Source organism: Primulina eburnea, chromosome 12 (genome assembly GCF_022965805.1).
Source record: "Primulina eburnea isolate SZY01 chromosome 12, ASM2296580v1, whole genome shotgun sequence".
Taxonomy (NCBI): domain Eukaryota; kingdom Viridiplantae; phylum Streptophyta; class Magnoliopsida; order Lamiales; family Gesneriaceae; genus Primulina; species Primulina eburnea.
The window spans coordinates 3,277,626-3,297,944 of record NC_133112.1 but is presented as its reverse complement, the minus strand read 5'-3'; the positions used below and the strand labels follow the sequence as shown (position 1 = coordinate 3,297,944).

Here is a 20,319-nt window from a genome sequence, read left to right as displayed (position 1 = left end):
TAATTTTATTAATATCGTTGTATTTAATTTTTTAAAAATATTATTATAATTCATTTCAAATTATTTTTATTCTTAATATAATTCTTGTAACCATTCAAAATTTTGATTGATTATTTTACCATGTGTATGAATTAATGATAGTGTTTTACAATTTTCATATGTTTTATTAACAATTTTGAAAATATAATTTAAGAAATTAAAAATTAAAACGATCATTTAACTTTTCGATGGGCCGGGATTTTAAACCCCTCCCGGCCCCTCATTTAACTTTTCAATGGGCCGTTGTTTTAAAGCCCGGTCTTAGCCATGGCGCCAGGGTTTGAAACCTCGGTCTGGCCCAACCATAATTAACTTGTAGAGAGTTCTGAACGATTGAATGTGAAAACAGCAGCATACATGAACCACTCCATTATACCATTTCTTGGAAAAATCGGCAGATCCCACTTTCCAATCTCCTCCCAAATTAAGTTCTCCACATTAGCTCTGTTTCAGCCAGATTCAGAATGTGAACAAGAGAACAAAGACCTCCACCAATTTTCTGGTGTTATCCAAGACAAAAATGAGACACTCTCCGTTCTCGACCGCATTGATCGTGATGCTTTGTTATTGGACGTCAGCTTCTATATTCAGCTCCTCAAGAAATTTACGGATTTGGGAATGCTCGGAGAAGGTAAAATGGTTCACAAGCATGTCATTGACGCAAAATATAAGAATTTCATTGTTTTGCAGAACACGATCGTTAACATGTATGCGAAATGCGGTGATATGCTGATGGCGCGAAAAGCGTTCGATGAAATGCTCGGATAGGGACTTGGTGTCTTACACCGTGTTGATCTCTGGGTATTCACAGAATCGCGAGTCAAAGGAGGCGTTGCGGTTGTTTCTGATGATGATACAGACTGGAATGAAGCCGAATCAGTTTACATTTGGAAGTGCTCTGAAGGCTGCTGGAGGCTTGCAGAGTGATGGAATTGGGAGAGGGATTCATGCGGCTTGCATGAAGTGTGGGTTGGGGGACGATGTTTATGTTGGGAGCGCGTTGGTTGATATGTACACTCGGTGTGGGAGGATGGAGGAGGCAAAAGTTGTGTTTGATGGGTTGAAGAGTAAGAATGATGTATCCTGGAATGCTTTGATTGCAGCATATGCAAGGAAAGGAGAGGGACATAATGCTGTGAAGATGTTCCTGGATATGAAACGGCAAGGTTTTGAACCAACCCATTTCACGTGCTCGAGTGTTTTTTCCGCTTGTGCAAGTACTGGAGCTTTAGAACAGGGAAAATGGGTGCATGCCGACATGGTGAAGTTGGGACAGAAGCTTGTTGCTTTTGTTGGTAATACTCTTATTGATATGTATGGTAAAGCAGGAAGCATCGAGGATGCAAAGAAGGTGTTTGATCGACTACTGAAGAAGGATGTAGTTTCTTGGAACACGATGCTTACTGCTTATGCCCAGCATGGGCTTGGGAAGGAAACGATAGATCTTTTTGAAGAAATGCGCAGGATGAGGTTTCATCCAAATGAAGTTACTTTCCTTTGCGTGCTTAATGCTTGCAGCCACTCTGGGCTTTTGGAACAAGGATTGCGTTATTTTGAATTGATGAAGATGTACAAGATCGAGCCAGATGTTACACATTATGTGGCAACTATTGATTTAATGGGTCGAGCAGGTCAACTTGATCGAGCTCTGAAGTTCATAAGAGAAATGAAGATTGAACCTACTGCAGCTGTTTGGAAAGCCTTGCTTGGAGCCAGTAGGATGCACAAGAACATGGAATTAGGGGTGTATGCCGCCGAGCATGCAATTAAACTTGATCCCAGTGATTCCGGTCCTCACATGTTGTTGGCTAACATATATGCTTCTGCAGGTAGATTGAGTGATGCCGCAAGAGTGAGAAAGATGATGAATGAAAGAGGAGTGAAGAAGGAACCTGCTTGTAGTTGGGTGGAGATTGAGAATGTTGTCCATTTGTTTGTTGTTGATGATGATACCCACCCTCAAAGAGATGATATTCGTTTAACGTGGGAGAAGATCACTAATGAAATCAAGAAAATTGGATATGTCCCGGATACTAACCATGTATTATGGTTTGTAGACCAGGAAGAGCGAGAAAAGAGGTTGCAATATCACAGTGAGAAGCTTGCTCTAGCGTTTGCTCTTCTAAACACTCCACCTGGATCCCCTGTCAGGATAAAGAAGAACATTCGAGTCTGTGGTGATTGTCATACCGCATTTAAATTTGTATCTAAAGTGGTACACAGAGAAATAATCTTGAGAGACACGAATAGGTTCCATCATTTTCATGATGGTTCCTGCTCTTGCCGAGATTACTGGTAGTGGTAGAGATGAAGCCCCTTATTTTTGGGACTGATCGATGAAGGCACAGAGTATCTCATGTTGATGATATGCTAACGTGTTTCAATAAACTTGGTGGAAAATGTTGTCTTCCATGTAAATTAGCATCTTTTGAGCCTTTTCATGCATTTCTTCTCTCGACTGCACCATGTACTCTGGAAACAAGAGCCAAGAAGAAGGTGAATGATCTATCTCAATCTGGTTTTTTTTCTTTCTCTCCTTGCCATCGGGTTTAAACAAAATGCAATGATCCGTTTTCATTGAATATATGTGTTTACTAATTGTTGAATGCTTATTAATTTTTGGCTAGTTGGTGTTTTTTAATGTTTTCAGCTGGAGCTGCTAATTATATAGGATTCATTTTCCCAGAAACTCCGATCGTATAAGAATAATGTAAAAATTTTGATGGGTTTTTTAAAAAATTTGTTTACTCCCTAAAATCATTGAAGACCAGAGTATTACACGGTTAATTACTCTGGTCTTCAATGATTTAGGGAGTAAACAAATTTTTTATCGAGTTGATATTTTGTGGGATTTTGTTTTTATTCGGGGTGAGGATTGAAGAACAATATTTTTTAGTGACCTGATGATTTATACACCTGGTGTTAGTTTTTTTCGCTGTAGATTCATCATATTCTCGCTGTAAATTTTCATGTTCTTTACTGAAGATAATGTGCTAGATTATTTCTTTTGTTATCTGCACCATGTGGTGTTGGTTTTTTTGATTCACTTAAACTTAGATCAATTTAAGTTCGATGAAACACAAATTAAGAGAAAAGTTGCTCAAAATTTATGCATAATTTTTCTTAATGCAAGTATCAAGCCTATATGAATTGAGTCATCCCGGTAAATTAAAATTTTGGGTTCCATCGTCCATATTCTTAGCGTGATACTTTATTGTTTCCCAGTAAATTGAAACCCTACTTCATCTTCTTTGATGGCAGCTGCTGAGCACATTGAAATGACTTGCTGAAGCTAGAGAGCTTTCTTGAAGTGCAACAAGGATGATCCGAACCCTGAGAAATATTATGGAGGCATTTTTTGGATTAATTTACTGAATTTGTTGATTGTTGCATTGATAAACTCAGTAAATTAATCCAAAAATTATCTCCATAAAAATAAATGACTTTGCAAAAGATGCCAAGCTACTCAATACCTGCTTCATCCGTAAGTTATTTGTTAATCCTAGTATATTCTAGGATTAATTGCAAGAATGATCCCTCTTAAAAACATTATTGCAAGAATAAGTTTGATTCATTTTTGTGCCTTAATTGAACTGGTAAAGATGAATCTCGACCTCTTTAACCAATAGTATAAAATATGGCTGTGTCATGTCTGGTTGAATCGATATCGCGAATACAAAACAAAATATGTAGATATTATTTGATGTTGAGGGCCTAGTAATGGATCAGTAATTCATGTGCACGACTAATTATAATCTACAATACTGCAGAGATGAGATGTCTTCAACAAGTGCCATGTCGAGTTCGAATTTGAGGCTGGATGCTTGTAATTATCCGACAGATGAATCTTAATTATGTCACGAGGAAGCAATGTTCGAGAAAGTGTGCCCATTGGTCGTGCCTCTGTTTTGAAATTATAACTTTTCTTGGAATGTATTTCGAATTGATTATTTCTTGCAATTTAAACCGTCGTTTCAGCGACTAAGTTCTTGGATATGTCCTGATCAAAGTATCAAGGATTTATGTTTCTTTTCGCTGTAAGTTACAATGGTTACTATTTAAGTAAGTCACAGGGGATTGATTCTTGTTAATTAGGGCGATTATAATTGAAGAAGAAACGATCTTGATGGTCCTTTTTAGGTGATCCTCCGTAAAGAGCTATAGTATTTCACTCGTGTGATTGACCATTTGTGAGTGAACTAATTCCTTTGTTAAAAATTAGAAACTTTTATTAAAAAGATATGGGAATGGGATATATACATGGATGAAAATGAAATGAAATATCAAACGTATACAAATTTGAATTTATCAAGTAAATATTTCATTAGTAGTAGATTAAATAAACACACAACTAGGATGAAAACATTTACAGACAAATTACAAATTTGAACCTTTTTTTTTTGGGGTAAAATTGCAAATTTGAAATCGAGTCTAATCAAAAGCTGGACACTGGTATTTGTATATATCAAATCTAGCTGGAGAAAAAGGATATTATGAATGCAAGGGGAAATTGCCATGGCTTCAAGCCTGCAAATCCAAAACCCCTTTCGTCATCCCCAAATCACCGATGAAACCCTAATTCTGAAATTAACAACCTAAAAACTATGCCCACCTCGACTATCATCCCAAAGCCTCCGCCTTTATCGAATCCCGCGGAGCTCGTTACAAGCATCACTGCCCTGCTCAAAAAGTTCGCCGCCAACGCCGAACCACTTCCCTCTGCTCTCCATTCATATCTCCCATACTTAACACCACCTATTATTCATTCCATCCTCTCCTCCTCTTCCCTCCACCGCCACCCTTCAGCCCTCCTCTCCTTTTTCTCATGGGCTCGTTCTCATTGTACTCTGACGCCGTTTACTCCTTTGCCCATTTCGGCTCTTGTCTCGGTTCTGTCTTCTCTGATTTCCCACCATAAATTCATTGACGCGAAGAGCATTCTTCGCGATCATATTCTTTCCGACCACCCTCACCACCACCTCCATAGTCACCTCCTCCACCCGGCTCCACCCCTCCCGCGTCCCTCAAAAGCTCTTCTGGATACGTGCATTTCCTCCTACTGTGGATCCGGGTTTCCACACCTTGCCTCGCAGATTTTCAAGAAAATGAAGCGGCATAAGCTCCGCCCGAACTTATTGACCCTCAATTCCCTGCTCAGCTCACTGGTAAAGAAATCCTCTTCTTCACGTTCTACTCATTTTTGGAAAGAATTGTTTAATGACGCATTGGAGCTTGGAATTGAACCAAATGTAATTACTTTAAATATTTTAATTAGCGGGTACTGTTTAGAGTATGAGTTTAAGAATGCCGTGGAGTTATTGAGCAGGATGGAGAAATATTTTAAGTGTAAGCCGGACCATGCGAGTTATAACACTATTTTAGATGCCTTGTGCAAGAAGGGGAGGCTGCAAGAGGTGCGGGATCTATTGTTGGATATGAAGAACAATGGGCTCAAGCCGAACAGAAATACATATAATATTTTGGTTAACGGGTATTGCAAGATGGGGTGGTTGGAAGATGTCACAAAGGTTGTTGAATTGATGACTGACGATAATTGTTTGCCTGATAATTGGACATACAATATGTTGATCAGTGGGATGTGTAACATGGGGAAGATTGATGATGCATTTAAGCTGAGAGATGACATGGTGGGGTTGAAACTGTTGCCAGATGTGGTTACTTATAATACTTTGATTAATGGGTGTTTTGAAGAAAAAAGGAGTTCCGAGGCTTTCAAATTGGTAGACGAAATGGTAGAGAAAGGAGTGACACAAAATGAGATTACTCACAACATCCTGATTAAGTGGTATTGTAAGGAAGGGAGAATGACTGATGCCAGTGAGATGGTTAAGAGGATGGAAGAAGCTGGATTTTCACCGGATTGTGTTACGTACAATACTTTGATGAGTGGATTTTGTAAAACGGGTAATTGGGCGGAGGCATTTGGAGTGATGAATCAAATGGCTGGGAAAGGTTTGAAAATGGATATTGTGACACTTAACACTGCTTTGCACAATTTATGTGGAGAAAGGAGGGTTGATGATGCATATGAGTTACTGAGTTCTGCGAATAAGAGTGGCTATATTCTTGATGAAGTGAGCTATGGTACATTGATTGTTGGATATTTCAAAGTAGAAAATGTTGAGAAAGCTATGAAAGTTTGGGGTGAAATGAAGAAGAAAGAGATAATTCCTAGCATTGTCACATATAATTCTGTGATAGGAGGGCTGTGTAAATCGGGTAAAATGGAGGTAGCAATGACCATGCTGAATGAACTATTTGAGAATGCATTGGTGCCTAATGACACCACATACAACACAATCATACATGGGTACTGCTGGGAGGGAAATATAGAGAAAGCTTTTGAATTTCATAACAAGATGGTTGAAAAATCATTTAAACCTGATGTATATACGTGTAACATTCTTCTCCGAGGTTTGTGCATGGAAGGGATGCTTGGAAAAGCCATTAATCTCTTCCACTCATGGGTTTCCAAAGGTAAGAATCTTGATGCTGTAACGTACAACACCATGATAGCAGCCTTGTGTAAAGACAGGAGACTTGAGGATGCCTTAGGCCTTGCTGCTGAAATGGAAGAAAAGAAATTAGGGCCTGATAGTTATACATACAATGCTATTGTTGGTGCTCTTTATGACGCTGGAAGAACTAAAGAAGCCGAGGAGCATTTGTCAAAAATGATAGAGAGGGATATAGTGATTAAGTATTCAAAGCATGGTAATGCTGAAAATGTTGCTACTAGAGATCCTTCTGATGAGTCAGATTCAAATTCTATAGCTTATTCAGAACAGATTGAAAAGCATTGCTCTGAAGGGAGATACAAAGATGCCATGCAAATTTACATGGAACAGATTCAAAAGGGTGTTAGTGTGCGTAAGTCTACCTATATAGCATTAATGAATGGACTCATCAAGAGGAGGAAAAGTATCCTGAGGGCTGGGTAATGGTTTTTTCCCTCTCCTTGGATCTTTCAAATGTGGATGCTTGGCCTTTTTCCCTTGATCGTTGTGAACAAGAATCTAGGCATCGATATCCGGTGCATCATTTGCCTTTTTCCGTTGATCGTTTTGAACAAGAATCTATGCATTTATAGCAGGTGCATGCTCTTAACTCTCTTCTGAAATCCTAAATAACTTTAGCTTTCGGCATTTTTTGATGTGAGGACCCTGTATCACGAGTCTTAGAAGATAGTAAACTGTATGTTTAAGTTAGATGGATTGATATTAGTTTGTACATGATATGGACCTCATTAGTTTCTAAGTGCAGTTTCTTGAATGTTGTGACATGTACCAATAATAAAAATCGACAGTGAGCAGAAGTGCATTTTTGCTTTTCAACAGCTGTAAATCTACTGACTCTAAGATTGACCTCTTAAGTCTTATGTACATGGCAGCTTCTGAGGCAATCAGCACAGTTTGAAACATAAAAAGATTTGACGGTTCCATAACTTTTTAATATTTCGTGGCTCCGAGGTTAGGTTCCGTAACTAGATATTCAAAAGTGATGCATTGCGGAACATTCACTACTTTAATGTGGAGGCGGCTTCAAGTTGAAATGTGGGAGCCTTTGGAATTGATCTGCAGTGGAGGTTAGCATGATGTTCCCTGATATTCAAAGAAATATACAAAGAAACCAAGTGCTTCAGAGAGGTTAGAACCGACCTGACATAATAAGACCAGAAATTTCCAAAGAGATATAAACCGGGTTTTGAATGATTCGACCTTTCCATAAGCATGTCACTTAAATTCATTTATGCAAGAGGGGCCGATAGTGTAACCATATATACTCAATATCTATGTATATAACTCAAATCCAAACTTGTCGCTAAATTTCGATAGGTTTACTCATTATATTTCATTTCTGCAAGTTGTACTTGATGATGTTGCTGCTTCACTGCATCCCCTTTTGTTCACCAACATCGTGATTTATATTCGAAAAGAACAACCCAAAATAAGACAAGACCATTATTCTCCCTCGTCAAGTGTTCGTCATAAACAAATCTGGACAGCACAAAATTTGAGGTTTATGTGCATTGACAACGTATAGTTAAGTTATGTTCATTGACAAAAAACTCGCAGCTGAGTTTGGTCACAATATTCAATGGTACCCTCCGCAAATGGCAATGTGTACACAAGTGAAATCAGGAAACGGCGATAAAAGTGAATTAATTAAAGACGTGTGGAAGCGGGGCCTTACATATCTACTCCAACTACATTATGTTTACTTTAAATATGGAATTCATATTTCATCTTATATTTTATTTATAACAATAATAAAACTAATACATACATGATTGAAACTATTTGCAACATAATAAATGTAACAAACTCATTCTTTCTAGATAACTTGTCGGAGATGAAATTGGAAACTTTTAGGAGAATACACACGCATTTCATATCACATATGTTTTTTTCACGTTGCTTGATATATTGTATCACAATGAAAAAATGAGGCGAATTTCCTCGTAGTCATTGAATCAAATGCCAGGGCTAGCTAGTATCGGAACAAACCAATCTAATATGAAATTATGCATGAGACCCACAAAGATAATTAATTTTTCCTTCGACTGAAACCTAACCAAGGTTGACCAATCTTCAAAGAAAGATGGAAAACTGACTTTTAAAATAAATCCACATTATATCCAAGTAAACGAAAAGTCGCTGATTTTGGAGACTTCAAACTGAAGTCGCATTCTCATCGAACACGAGCCCCAACGGTTCCTTGACTACCGTATAAACAAACGCCACGTCGTAATTGCTAGATGGCGTAACGCGCTGTCTCATTGGTTGGCTCCAGCTGAATCGTCGTTTTTCCCTGGTTTAAAAGTCGGCACCGGGAAAATAATTAGAACCCGACTGTAAACTAGGGCCACGTGTTATGCTTCTAGCATAAATTACTACAACAAACATCGTAATTATATCGCTTAATTAGTGCATTAAATTAGTACCGCAAATCATAGTGGTCTCCATTTAATTTATGTTCCAACACTTTCTTGCTTCAAATTGAAATCGGCTCACCTAGACGCCCCTCACCCCCCCACCCCCCGGTCCGATAGGAATGTGATAGGAAGTAAATCATGGTGACATCAATTCAGCCAACCAGCAGCAGCTATACTTATGCTACCCCGCGCACAGGAGATTTCCAAAAGTCACTTCTTTCATATATGTATGTAATTCGTTTGTATTTTTAGGGCAAAAAAAAATCTATATTATAAATCGATCGTACCGGAGACTCGATAAATAATTATCATTACAATAGTAGATTTTACAACAGGTTCACATGTGTTAGTCAAATAGCATGATTCAAAATCTTTTATAGCAAGGTGGGTAAATGTTGCTGTCGGAAAACAATTGAAGAACATTTTTGTGCATTAAAGTTGCTTGTCAACCTTTTCGACTATCCAATTACTTTTCATTCATTTTACTAAAGTGTCAATTTCTTTTCTTTTTTTGAAGAGTTATCTAACATTAAATTCAAACAATTTTGAAATACAATTATAAAAACAAAGGCAAACATTTAATTAATTCAACAAGTTTATAAATATAATAATCATATACGTTGATTTTATAAATAAAATATATATTTTAAAATTTTAAATGAGATGTTTTGTGGGGAGATTTAATATGAAAATTGTCTTCCAAAGCATTGTTGATGCATGTGATTTGCGTGCATGGCAAGGCCTTTAGTCTTTAATTATTGGTGAGGTTGAAATTTAAAGTCATTTAATTATGCTTTATTCCATTCTTAGTAATATAAAAAGAACTTTATCCAATGCCTTTTCACGACTGCTGTTGGATATCAAATTTGTCAATTCACATAAGTCATAACTAACCGCCCTTGACAGGACACGATTGAATATAAGTTCACTCTTCAATCGAACCCTCTGTACAATACAAAATATTAAAAATATGATAATAATAAATGATATTTGAGTACTCGTTGTTTTAGATCTGATCCTAATATATGATTTTTAGTGTTCAAACATGTATAATAAGTGTTGATATTAAAGACACGTACATTTAATCTTTTCAGATGAAAATAGATACAAAATATTGAAAATACGATATTTATATATAGCATGCGAGCATCAACAGTTTCAGATACTAATATATGATATTTGTATACACAAATATGTGTAGCAAATGTTGATATTAATAAAATTGTTCTAATTTCATACTAATGAAATTCGATGTCACAATCGTGACCTCCAAATTTTATGAATTTGAAGTTTTAAATTAATAAGTTTTTGCTTCTTTTTTTCACACTTGTTCAATAAAATAATATGTCGGATGTACATTTAAAGCATTCATGCAATTCGATGTCACAATCGATTTCAAATATATTTTTATTTGATAATCGAAAAAATATCAATTTTTCGATATTGTAGAGAAAAATAATTTTTTAAAAAAATTATGACCTCTTTGTATATTGCGTCTCCCACTATAAATACTAGACCATTTTCTTCAAATGAACTAAGCACGGGAAACGAACGAATTGCAGCATGATTACTGGATGCACTGAAAACTCCACCACCACTTCTGCCGCCGCAGCGGCGGTGCGGCGGAAGGTAGTCCCTCGTCATCCTCCCTATCTCACGCGTCAGTCAATTTCATCTCCTCCGCAGCCAGCGATCATTCTCAGCCCATGCGCTGCCTGCAAGATCCTCCGCCGCAGATGCGCGGAGAAATGCGTGCTGGCCCCGTATTTCCCCCCAACCGAACCACTCAAATTCACAATCGCACATCGAGTTTTCGGTGCTAGCAACATAATCAAGTTGTTGCAGGTATTAATTTACCCCCCGCGACAGCTAGCTTTGTACATTCGTTCATCTTTTCTACTTCATGCTTTCGAGTCTTGAATCCACCAAAAAAATTGATTTCATTTCATTTCTTTAATTTCAGGTAAATACTCGAATTCACGGAAATCTATCATTTAAAAAAGTCATTAAATTTTTGTATTGAATACATATCCTACTTAATTTGTTCGAGAAAACGAGACTATTTTTTATAAATTTCACTAAAATGGCGAGAAAAAATTGTGCCAAGGCTACCCCTTTACGATTGGATATATTGATTATTTTTAAAATAATTGAGTTACTTTTATTTTTAAAACTATACAATAAGATCTGAAAATTCTATTCTGATAATTTTTTAAATAATCGATTTATTAAATTAATTATAAGCTATGAAAATTTTAGCGTATGTTATACCAAATTATATGATATTAAAATATAGAAAATTGACAAGTCTTATTTAAATAAATAATCGTTTCTACTTATCCACATAATTTAAAAGGACTGAGCAATAAAGGGAAAAAAATGGCAGAAAACATAAGCTTGGAGAGCCGTCATAGTCAACGAACAAGTTGTTTAGTCTATATTAATTAATGGCTCCAATAATAAAATAATTAAATTTTTATATATGTATTCAATAAATCGGAAGCACTTCCCATTTAGGCTCATGAGTCTACACTTTCGAGAAAATATATTGAAATCGCAAAGAGATAAACATATTGACTCTACATTTTAGGAACTTCCAGATGACCAAAGAGCGGATGCAGTCAACAGCATGGTATACGAAGCGAACGCGAGGGTCAGGGATCCGGTGTATGGCTGCGCAGGCGCCATTTGCCAGCTTCAAAAACAGATAAGCGAGCTCCAAGCTGAACTGGCCAAGGCACAGGCACAGGTCTTGAACATGCAATGCCAGAATGCGAATTTATTCGAACTAATTTACAAAGAGATGGCAGCTACACAAGTATTACTGCACCATGATGATCAACAACAAGCAGCAGCACTGCCAAATATCTATTACGACAATTCCAGTACTAATTTTTGTTTGGACGACAGTTTCTTGGGCCTTTGGACATGATTGATTATTGGAAAAAATTGTGTCTTGCCCGAAATATCGATCAATTATAATTACATTTAGTATTCGATTTCTAATTTATTTATCCAGGTCTGTATTTTGAGTGGACTACATATATTTAGTATGCATAACATGCATCAAGTGACAAACTACAATAATGAGCATGGTTAATTCGTAGTAATACATCCTTTAAATTAAAATGCAAACTTTGAAATTTCATGCTTAAGAGTACTGATTCACTAGCTTTATAAAAATATGTCACATATTTTTTTCGTGAGACAGGTCAACCAGATCCCTGCTTAAAATAAAAATTCATACTTTTAGCACAAAAAATTATATTTTCTCATATCGCATTGGAGATCTGTCTCACACGAGTTTTTATAAAATATGTGTGTGTGTTCTCCTCTTACTCTTAAAATTTCCAAAATTGTTTCTATTATGAGGAATACTGATGCTATCGAAATCATGTTATTGATCGTGTTTAATTAACGATTATATCATCTACATGTATTGAGAAAATTTCACATTATCGTCGTAAGTTTGCATATAAAAATGAACATTTATCCTCGTATATGAGGTTCATAATAAATATATACCCTTACATAAATAATACCATAAATATAGCTAAATGTGATTGAATGCTATTAATTTTTCTCCATCCGATCGAGGTCCATATATATTGGGACCATCAAGATAGTGGGTTAATAAACACATGGTTGCATTTTTCACTTGAAAATTCGCTCAAATCCAATTATAATTTTCTTCCTAAGTTGAATTTTTTTTTTTTGGACATGCAACCTAAATGTAAATTTCACATAGAGCAAAATTTAAATATTTAATGTCTAAAAGAGAGAGGATAGATTACAATAAGAAATCCCCACATGAAATTATGATTTGTTCTTGGAAGTCCATTACAAGCTACAAAAGTATTATCGGAATCAAGTGAACATCGGATACCTTGGGTTTTTATTCGTTTGGCAATAAATCAAATTGGAAGTGACAAAAAAGCAAGAAAATCATCATATTTACGCAGTCGCAAGAATCAAGAAAATGCATTATTGACTTTTATGACGGCATATGTGTTAAATTATTCAAACCAAGTTCTAAGAGTCAAGAATGACAATTTAAGAACTAATATCCTACATTATACAAGTTTGAAAATAGCTATTTTTTTTTTATCACGAGTTCGGAAAATGTATATCAAGTTCTTTTTTTTTTAATTACATCAGGCTCGAAGTTATTAAATATCAAGTACTTAAGATCGAATTCAAACATCTCCTCTATTGTGAAAGGTTCGTAAATAGTTATTTATTTAGTATAGAAAAGGAGTAGGTTTTCTGTGAGACAATCTCACGAATCTTTTTCTGTGAGCCGGGTTAACCCTATCGATATTCACAATAAAAAGTAATATCTTTCGTGGATGACCCAATTAAGATATATGTCTCACAAAATACGACTCGTGAGACCGTCTCATATAAGTTTTTGTTATAGATAAGTAGAGGTATTGTAATTAATTAGGATGGGTTCAATGGGAACAAGAAGACTAATTGTTGGAAATCTGCAATATTTAATTATGAACTGCAAATAGTTGAAGTGAAGACAAGAAGAGTTTGGTTGGACATGCAAACTTTATAGCTTTTAATTAGTTAATGTTTTTCAAACTTAAATCACATTGTATACTATTTATTTCTTTTGTTTTTTGCTACTTTCTTCCACATTCAAGCAGTCTTTTTTTGTCGACTTTGGTCTCCTCTTCCTATTTCAAACTTAAATATTAAATTATTATTATTATTATTATTATTATTATTATTATTATTATATATATGTATATATATATATATATATATAATATGAAATTCGTAAATTGTTTTAAATGAAATTCGCAAATTGTTTTAAAATTTAAAAAAAAAGTTTTTAAAAGGCTCCAAGTTTTCTATGGTCATTCTATCGATAATCATTGTACTTATTTTGGCACCAAAAAAAGGTAAAGAAAAGAAGACGAAAAATTGAAGTGCATATGGATTCGATTGACTTTCGAAACACAACGCGGAAACATAGTAGAAAATTTTGTGGTCAAAATCCATACCTAATGTCCCAACGAGTGTCTCCTTTTCCTTTTTAAATATTTTATTTGAAACTCCAATACCTCTCTTTTCACACTGATAAGCTCCGTTTGACATTTTATTGTGAATTTTTACCCTTATAAAACATAATCAATTCGATCATCACGATTTTAAAAACCTTAGCATTTAGATGAACGGATTTGAAGTTAGAGATTTCAAATCAATAATAACAGTTTTATTGGTCTATTTGGACAAATCAACTTGACAAAATACTTACTAAATAATAAATATAGTAAGTTGTCCAAGCCCAAGAGTCCGAGCTCATGGATTTCTAACAGGTTAGACCCCTCAACTATGTTTATTAAAGGTCCGAACTGTTTACTACAAGTCCGAGCCCACTCAGGTGGCTGGGAAGCCCGAGCTCTAACGCAATTAGAGAATGTGGAGATATTATCGTCGATACATAAGAGGTCCCGATAAATTTGAGATTCCATCAAATCTCATCAAGATAAGACAAGAGTCATAGTTGTCATCAAGAGTTCTAGCCGCCATAGTTAAGGACTCTTATCATCTGATGGTTCTTATCTCATGTAGAATTTTACCCTAGCAAGAATTCTACTCTTATAAAGTAATTAACACTTGATGTATATATAAATACTAGGTATTTGTTACGGTTTTGTTCATTCACATTCTTTTGATCACTTAGCATTATTATATCTCACTCTTAAGTTTGCTTTCCGAACTGATATTTTTGTCTATGCAGAACCCAGAGCACCGACCCGATCCACTCAGCTGCAAATAATTTGAAGAGTCACTCTCCAAACTAAACTCAAAGTAAAATTTTGATATCATCATACTATCCGTACTTCTCCATGAATGCTTCAATTGCCCATGAAGCTGTTTAGAATAAGTGAATCACTATCGAAGACCCGCAAATACGGTGAACCATGATTTGGCTGCTAAAAGTTGCATACCTAAAGAAACTTGATGTTTTGAACGCATTACTTAGATTTATATTTAAAGTTGTAACTATTGATTTGGTAAATGTGATAAAATTTTGTTTATGATTAAAAAAAAAAATTAATTGGTTCTTACATTCGTGTGATTTTTAGTTATACAATTGTGTGCGTATATATATATATATACACAAAGTTACATATTTTTTGTATAGAAGGTCATATGTTTGCGACAAGATCTCTATTCCATATTCAATTATAACAAACTTATTTTCAAAGCAAGAAAAAGTTCAGCATATTTTTTGTCTGACAGGCCGATAGTCAACCTCAATCCCAATGAATCTTGCTCGCCATCTTATTGATCAAATCTGTCGCTTGGCGCCTGAATGTTTTCAACAAGTTAAACATAACCAACATAACTTTTTTTTTTTTTTTTTTTTTTATCCAAGTTAACATGATCACTCGGAAAAATGTCGATTTAGTGAACAAAACAGTAAATTTTGGATGATACACGGTGAACATGACCTATACATTCCTAGGGAAAAAATCTCAAAAAATTCCTTGCCTACAGTTTTTTAAATGCCACACTCTTTACAAAAGTACAAGAGAAGAAAGACTTGACTATTTTTGCAGGGCTGGTTCACCAATTTCTGTGTTTTTGTCCATTGCCTTTTTTTGCGAGCTCATAGCCAGCAAAATTCATGGCACCCAAAGGAGCAATCCAAAAGAATCGAGGGACGGCTCCTTTGAATAATCCAAGGGGACCTTCGTGGTGTAAAATAGAGAACGCAACCATAGATAATGTTACATGTCGACCAGGAGCAGCGGTCATTGTTCTGGTTTTTATTACATCGAATGGAGTTGTTAAAACAGCAGCGAGGCCACCAGACAAACCACCCACTGCTATCGTTTCCCACGGTTCTAGCTCCCGTTCTATAAGTTTCTGGGCAGCCTGAAACCATGAGAATTGGAGTTTCAGATACGGATAAAAATGTGTCTTAAAGTCGGTATATAATTTGAATCATGAATATATAAAGTTGCAACCAAGTAGAGGACTGGCTGCGCATTCACTCCCTAGCCTTCCTTTTAACTCACACCTTCTTTACTTGTAGTTGAACCATGAGTAAAGAAACGTGCAACTAAAAGTTTGTGGTTTACATTCGCGGTTCCATCCCGACTCAGTACTCGACTCAAACTTCAATCAATCAAGACATGGGTAAAAAAGAACATATTCATTGGCCAAGTTTCTTTCGTGATACCTTTTGTTGTTTGTCGGATGAAATGTTTGCCACTGTCCGGAAGTTGAGATAGGGTGAAATAGGCAATTGTTACTACTTAATATTGTTTGATAGACCGACCAATTTGATATTTTCATTAACTAAAGGAGTGATTCAAGGTGCTGGATCCCCAAAATACTAGAGAAGAAATACCATGACAATAACATATATGACAGAATTGTTTAAATATATAACTTGGGATCGAGATTAACTCATACCTTCTTTGATTCAGCATAAATGCCCATGCCTGCAACATAGAACGGAACCTCTCGGAAGAGTGTGGCACCAGTCCCACGAAAAAAACCCCCAAGACCATCTTGCTGCCAAGTCCCGACAATGGCTTCCCCTACGTTGCTGAATAGACCAGCCTGCAACCTTTGTTTCATCACCTCACATGGTATCCGGATTGCTGTGCCGAGAAAGGTGCTACAAAACGATGCTATCGATTGAACCTGAAACACCACACCTTAACTTTGATATTGAAACATACAAATATATCAATGACTTATGCAAGAAACCATGCTGATTCCAAAATCGGCTATTTATGCAATTAGTCAAGAGCATCTTTAAACTAGACTTCCACAAATGAAGAAATTAGTACAACCAAGCACTGGTGAATCTATGCATACCTGTAATTCTGAAAGAGTTGGTGCAACATTTACTAAAGCAAGCTTGCTTGCTTCGAAAATTCCAGTTCGCAAACCATGGCTGCACTATTAATCAAATTAATATCCAGAAAAAGGAAGTAATAACAACATTTAATATAAGAGAAACCCTGGTAACTGAATCGTACCTTGAAAATTGACCGATTATAGCTGGAACAGACCCCCTATATAATCCATGGACTCCAAGTTGAGGAAGCTTCGACAATATTTCCGGGAGGCTAAGGGTTGAAGCTTGAACCCGTGTCTGGAGAACAATTAGAAACCAGTGAGATCGCATAACGGAACAAAGGATTAAAAAGGTGCCAGAATATATTTGCTATGTACTCATCGGTCATTTTTATTCCCTTGAACCTGTTCCATACAATCAAGAACTAAAACTAATCCTTAAAAAATTGCCCACACAGACAAGCTTAAATTGTTTATTCATTTATTCCTTTCTCAATATCTTACCTTAATTGTGTCAATAGGATGCAATATTGAAGTGGATAATGCACAAGAAAGCCCACCAACCAATGCGGATTTTAGGACACTACCAGCAGGAATTTCCACAGGAGGAGGAACGGAAACCACAGTAGCAACTTCAAACCATTTACTTCTTTACATCATAAATAGCCCTGGTTAGTAGCTGCATACAAAACAAAAGGCCTCTATCTACAAAATCATGATACGAGACCACTCTTGGATACATGAAGCAATACTATCTTACTTAATATTTCATGTTTTACTAAATTTAAGCTAATAATCCATAGTTAAAATATGTCTGGTGCATTTTCTTAATAACCCTCCTACTTCGAGAGGATGATTAAGGGGGGGAAAACCATAAACTACCGTGGATCTTCTTGAAGCCGGTCTGATGGGAGCAAAAGCATAAAGTTCCTGAAATGCCCATAGGATACAAATTCTTTGGTGTTATCATTAAGAAAACGCATCATGGCAACAGCATTATCTTCATTCACAGGAAGACCTGCATTCTTCAGTGATGCCAAGATTTCACTTTTCTTTAGCATCCCTGACCTACTCAGAGAGAGACTTGTAAAGGCCCGAAGAATGGTTGGTTCTTTCTGTTCCATCAAGGACAAGAACTGTTTCCAACCAAAAGATTTCGAGAAAAACTGATTCCTAGCCCCGCGCATAAATTCAACAGCGTATCTCTTAGGCAGTTTTCTCTTTCTCATAGCAACTTCAAGATCTTCTAGAGTAACCTGACCATCACCATCTCTATCCAACTCCTGGAAAAACCTCTTTCCTGAAGAATGAGAAACATATATTGAGATTCTCAATGAGACTCATTTCATTATCTAATAGCAACTGGCAAGTATATTGAATTTTTAGATTACAAACGAGTGGTTTTAAATATAATTTACATGGCATAGAATCTGTCTCCTGATAATCCCCTGCATATTTGCAATAGAACTTTATCAACTAAAATGTAATAACCTTCAACAAAAATCTTAATACAGGACACTACTAGACAGACATACAAAAACTAATAACTGGCCGCCTAGTAGAAGGTCTTCCAAGATTAATACTCTATTTCATGGTTAAGTACTACTGAGTACTGAGAATGGAAAGTGGACATATAGCTTTGATCACATGTTCGAAACGGTGCACATGAAAGAAAAGTATGCTAAATAGATTCGTCTACCTTCGGCTTCTGTGTATCTGAAAAAATCCTGCACAGAGAAAAGTTTCTTCTTGTCAGGATGGTCTTCTTTTGCTGGTCTCCCTATCTGAGGCAGAAATTCAATTAATTCCATAAATGACACATTAGATAGGGTTGATTTCAAACGCTCAAGGTTGGATAACGGAATACTTAGAAACCCATTGGCCAAATTTCGCAATGAGGTGCCTCCTTTATCTTCCCAATTAACTGCATGACTAACTCCCTCATCCCCTACATCGATAAGAGAAGGCATTTCGATCATACCAGAGGGAACCCCCCCAACTCGGGCAAACCATAAGTTTCCCCAAAATCCATTCACATCCGCTCTTTTACCTTCTAAAATACTAATAAGAACCTTAAAGTAGTTAACCTTATCTATAGGAGTAGGAGGTAAAGTTTTGTGCTCGATATTTTTACACAAATGTTCTGAAACAGCCCCATCAAACTTCGGAAAATGACTCAACTGATCAAAAGCAACCCCAACAAAATACTCTATTGACAAATCTTTTCTTTCTTTAACCTCGGACTCCAGATGATTGATTTCCCTAGAAACATAAGGTTCCATTTCCACTCGCACCCCTGACTCACAAGAAAAGCTATCACCGCCGCTTGTCCGAATTCGAGTTCTCCCAAACTTCAATGGCATGGGGAAGCCGTGAATAAAACCGTTCATCAAGAAAGACCATGCCACCTCAATGTGAAAACAATTTCCATCCTCTTTCCCACCATTAACTCTTCCAAATCTCTGCTTCAGCCCTTTATTCGGCACATTCAAATTATGATTCTCAAAACCATTGTTATGCGCATTATTGACAGATTTTTCCCGAAAAATTCCAACAAATATCTTCATCGGAACTTTCCCTTTCACCCCTCGGTCATCACCATTTACAGCCACAAAATGATCGGTACCCGCACCACCACCCTTTCTTTTCACATTTAACTGAGCTGCGACCAGCTCTGTATTAGTACTATTAACGTCACCATTCGAGTCCCCATTCACATAAACCCCATTAAAACAAAGCTCAATTTTCTTCGCAACCTTCCGGAAATTCAATTCAAGGGGTGAAAAAACATTCTTAATCGGATTCAAGAATGACTCCAATGTATCGTTCCCCCGAACCATCATCACTAATACCCAACTTCAATCAATGCATGAAAAATCCCACAAATCGAATCAGATTCCCCAACAAAATCAGCACTTGATCCCTCACTACCACCACCATAACAACCAAGAAAATCGAAATGAACGAACACCCACCAAGGCAAAACGGCACCTTTTCAATTCCTACTCCTCCAGCAATTTAATACTTTATTTAGAGTTGTCATGTCAAGAAGTGTTGTCAGTTTTTGATCCCGTCTGCCTCAGTTGTGTGTGTCCTGTACACAAATATCTACATACACATGTAAAATGTGTACTTGTTTGGGATTTTTCCGGCTGAAATTTAAGCACGAATATATGTTTCTTGCACATGTATACACTTGCTGTACAGAAGGAGAGACAAATCGGATAATGAATGTTTAGAGTCAGCAAATAAATTAATTTCACAGAGAAGGGGATTCATGTGGCTATTAAGTTTTCGGATCAAGATTTTCTTTGATTTTACATTTTCCCAATAACGAAACTGACCCATCTGAGGGATGACCAATAATTAGCTGAGAAGATGACGAGGTTCTTTTGTCCTTTGCATTTACTTCTCTAGAATTTTTAGAGTAGGCTATTTATATAATAAAAATAATATTTTTAACGTAATTCATTATATTTTTTTTATAA

At 36.2% G+C, this 20,319-nt stretch overlaps 4 protein-coding genes across 7 annotated transcripts; 3 read left to right on the top strand and 1 right to left on the bottom strand.

The window, feature by feature from the left end:
* The first annotated feature begins 149 nt into the window (after positions 1-149).
* LOC140808081 (pentatricopeptide repeat-containing protein At3g24000, mitochondrial-like) lies at positions 150-4,125 on the top strand. The gene is given in 4 exon segments (XM_073165101.1): positions 150-798; positions 800-2,535; positions 3,301-3,523; positions 3,810-4,125. Coding segments are annotated over 2 exon segments (1,941 nt in total). The 5' UTR covers positions 150-396; the 3' UTR covers positions 2,339-2,535; positions 3,301-3,523; positions 3,810-4,125.
* Positions 4,126-4,486: 361 nt separating this feature from the next.
* LOC140807137 (uncharacterized) lies at positions 4,487-7,934 on the top strand. 3 transcript variants are annotated; one of them, XM_073163848.1, is made up of 2 exons: positions 4,487-6,997; positions 7,451-7,934. In XM_073163848.1, the coding sequence occupies exons 1-2, from the start codon at positions 4,644-4,646 to the stop codon at positions 7,455-7,457; spliced, it is 2,361 nt and encodes a 786-aa protein (XP_073019949.1). In that variant the 5' UTR covers positions 4,487-4,643; the 3' UTR covers positions 7,458-7,934. The 3 variants fall into 3 exon arrangements, 1 of the variants encoding a protein (XP_073019949.1); XR_012112632.1 differs by having other exon boundaries at positions 4,488-7,153; positions 7,535-7,934; XR_012112631.1 differs by having other exon boundaries at positions 4,488-7,153.
* Positions 7,935-10,539: 2,605 nt separating this feature from the next.
* Positions 10,540-12,031, top strand: LOC140806549 (LOB domain-containing protein 1-like). The gene is made up of 2 exons (XM_073163098.1): positions 10,540-10,840; positions 11,586-12,031. The coding sequence occupies exons 1-2, from the start codon at positions 10,559-10,561 to the stop codon at positions 11,925-11,927; spliced, it is 624 nt and encodes a 207-aa protein (XP_073019199.1). The 5' UTR covers positions 10,540-10,558; the 3' UTR covers positions 11,928-12,031.
* Positions 12,032-15,380: 3,349 nt separating this feature from the next.
* On the bottom strand, positions 15,381-20,096 carry LOC140806548 (uncharacterized). Of its 2 annotated transcripts, none has more exons than XM_073163097.1 (7): positions 18,531-20,096; positions 17,714-18,131; positions 17,336-17,477; positions 17,014-17,129; positions 16,850-16,928; positions 16,439-16,672; positions 15,381-15,895 (listed from the first exon to the last, which is right to left on the bottom strand). In XM_073163097.1, the coding sequence occupies exons 1-7, from the start codon at positions 19,672-19,674 to the stop codon at positions 15,584-15,586; spliced, it is 2,445 nt and encodes an 814-aa protein (XP_073019198.1). In that variant the 5' UTR covers positions 19,675-20,096; the 3' UTR covers positions 15,381-15,583. The 2 variants fall into 2 exon arrangements, with proteins under 2 accessions (XP_073019198.1, XP_073019197.1); XM_073163096.1 differs by having other exon boundaries at positions 15,382-15,895; positions 17,336-17,480; positions 18,531-20,095.
* Positions 20,097-20,319: the final 223 nt, after the last annotated feature.

Excerpts from the sequence above, each read along its gene's own strand:
- LOC140807137 (XM_073163848.1), top strand. The coding sequence starts at position 4,644 with ATGCCCACCTCGACTATCATCCCAAAGCCTCCGCCTTTATCGAATCCC.
- LOC140806549 (XM_073163098.1), top strand. The coding sequence starts at position 10,559 with ATGATTACTGGATGCACTGAAAACTCCACCACCACTTCTGCCGCCGCA. Across the intron at positions 10,841-11,585 it reads ACATAATCAAGTTGTTGCAG|GAACTTCCAGATGACCAAAG; the intron begins GTATTAATTTAC and ends TCTACATTTTAG.
- LOC140806548 (XM_073163096.1), bottom strand. The coding sequence starts at position 19,674 with ATGATGGTTCGGGGGAACGATACATTGGAGTCATTCTTGAATCCGATT. Across the intron at positions 18,132-18,530 it reads CAGATACACAGAAGCCGAAG|GAAAGAGGTTTTTCCAGGAG; the intron begins GTAGACGAATCT and ends CTCATTCTTCAG. Across the intron at positions 16,673-16,849 it reads CAACTCTTTCAGAATTACAG|GTTCAATCGATAGCATCGTT; the intron begins GTATGCATAGAT and ends GTGGTGTTTCAG.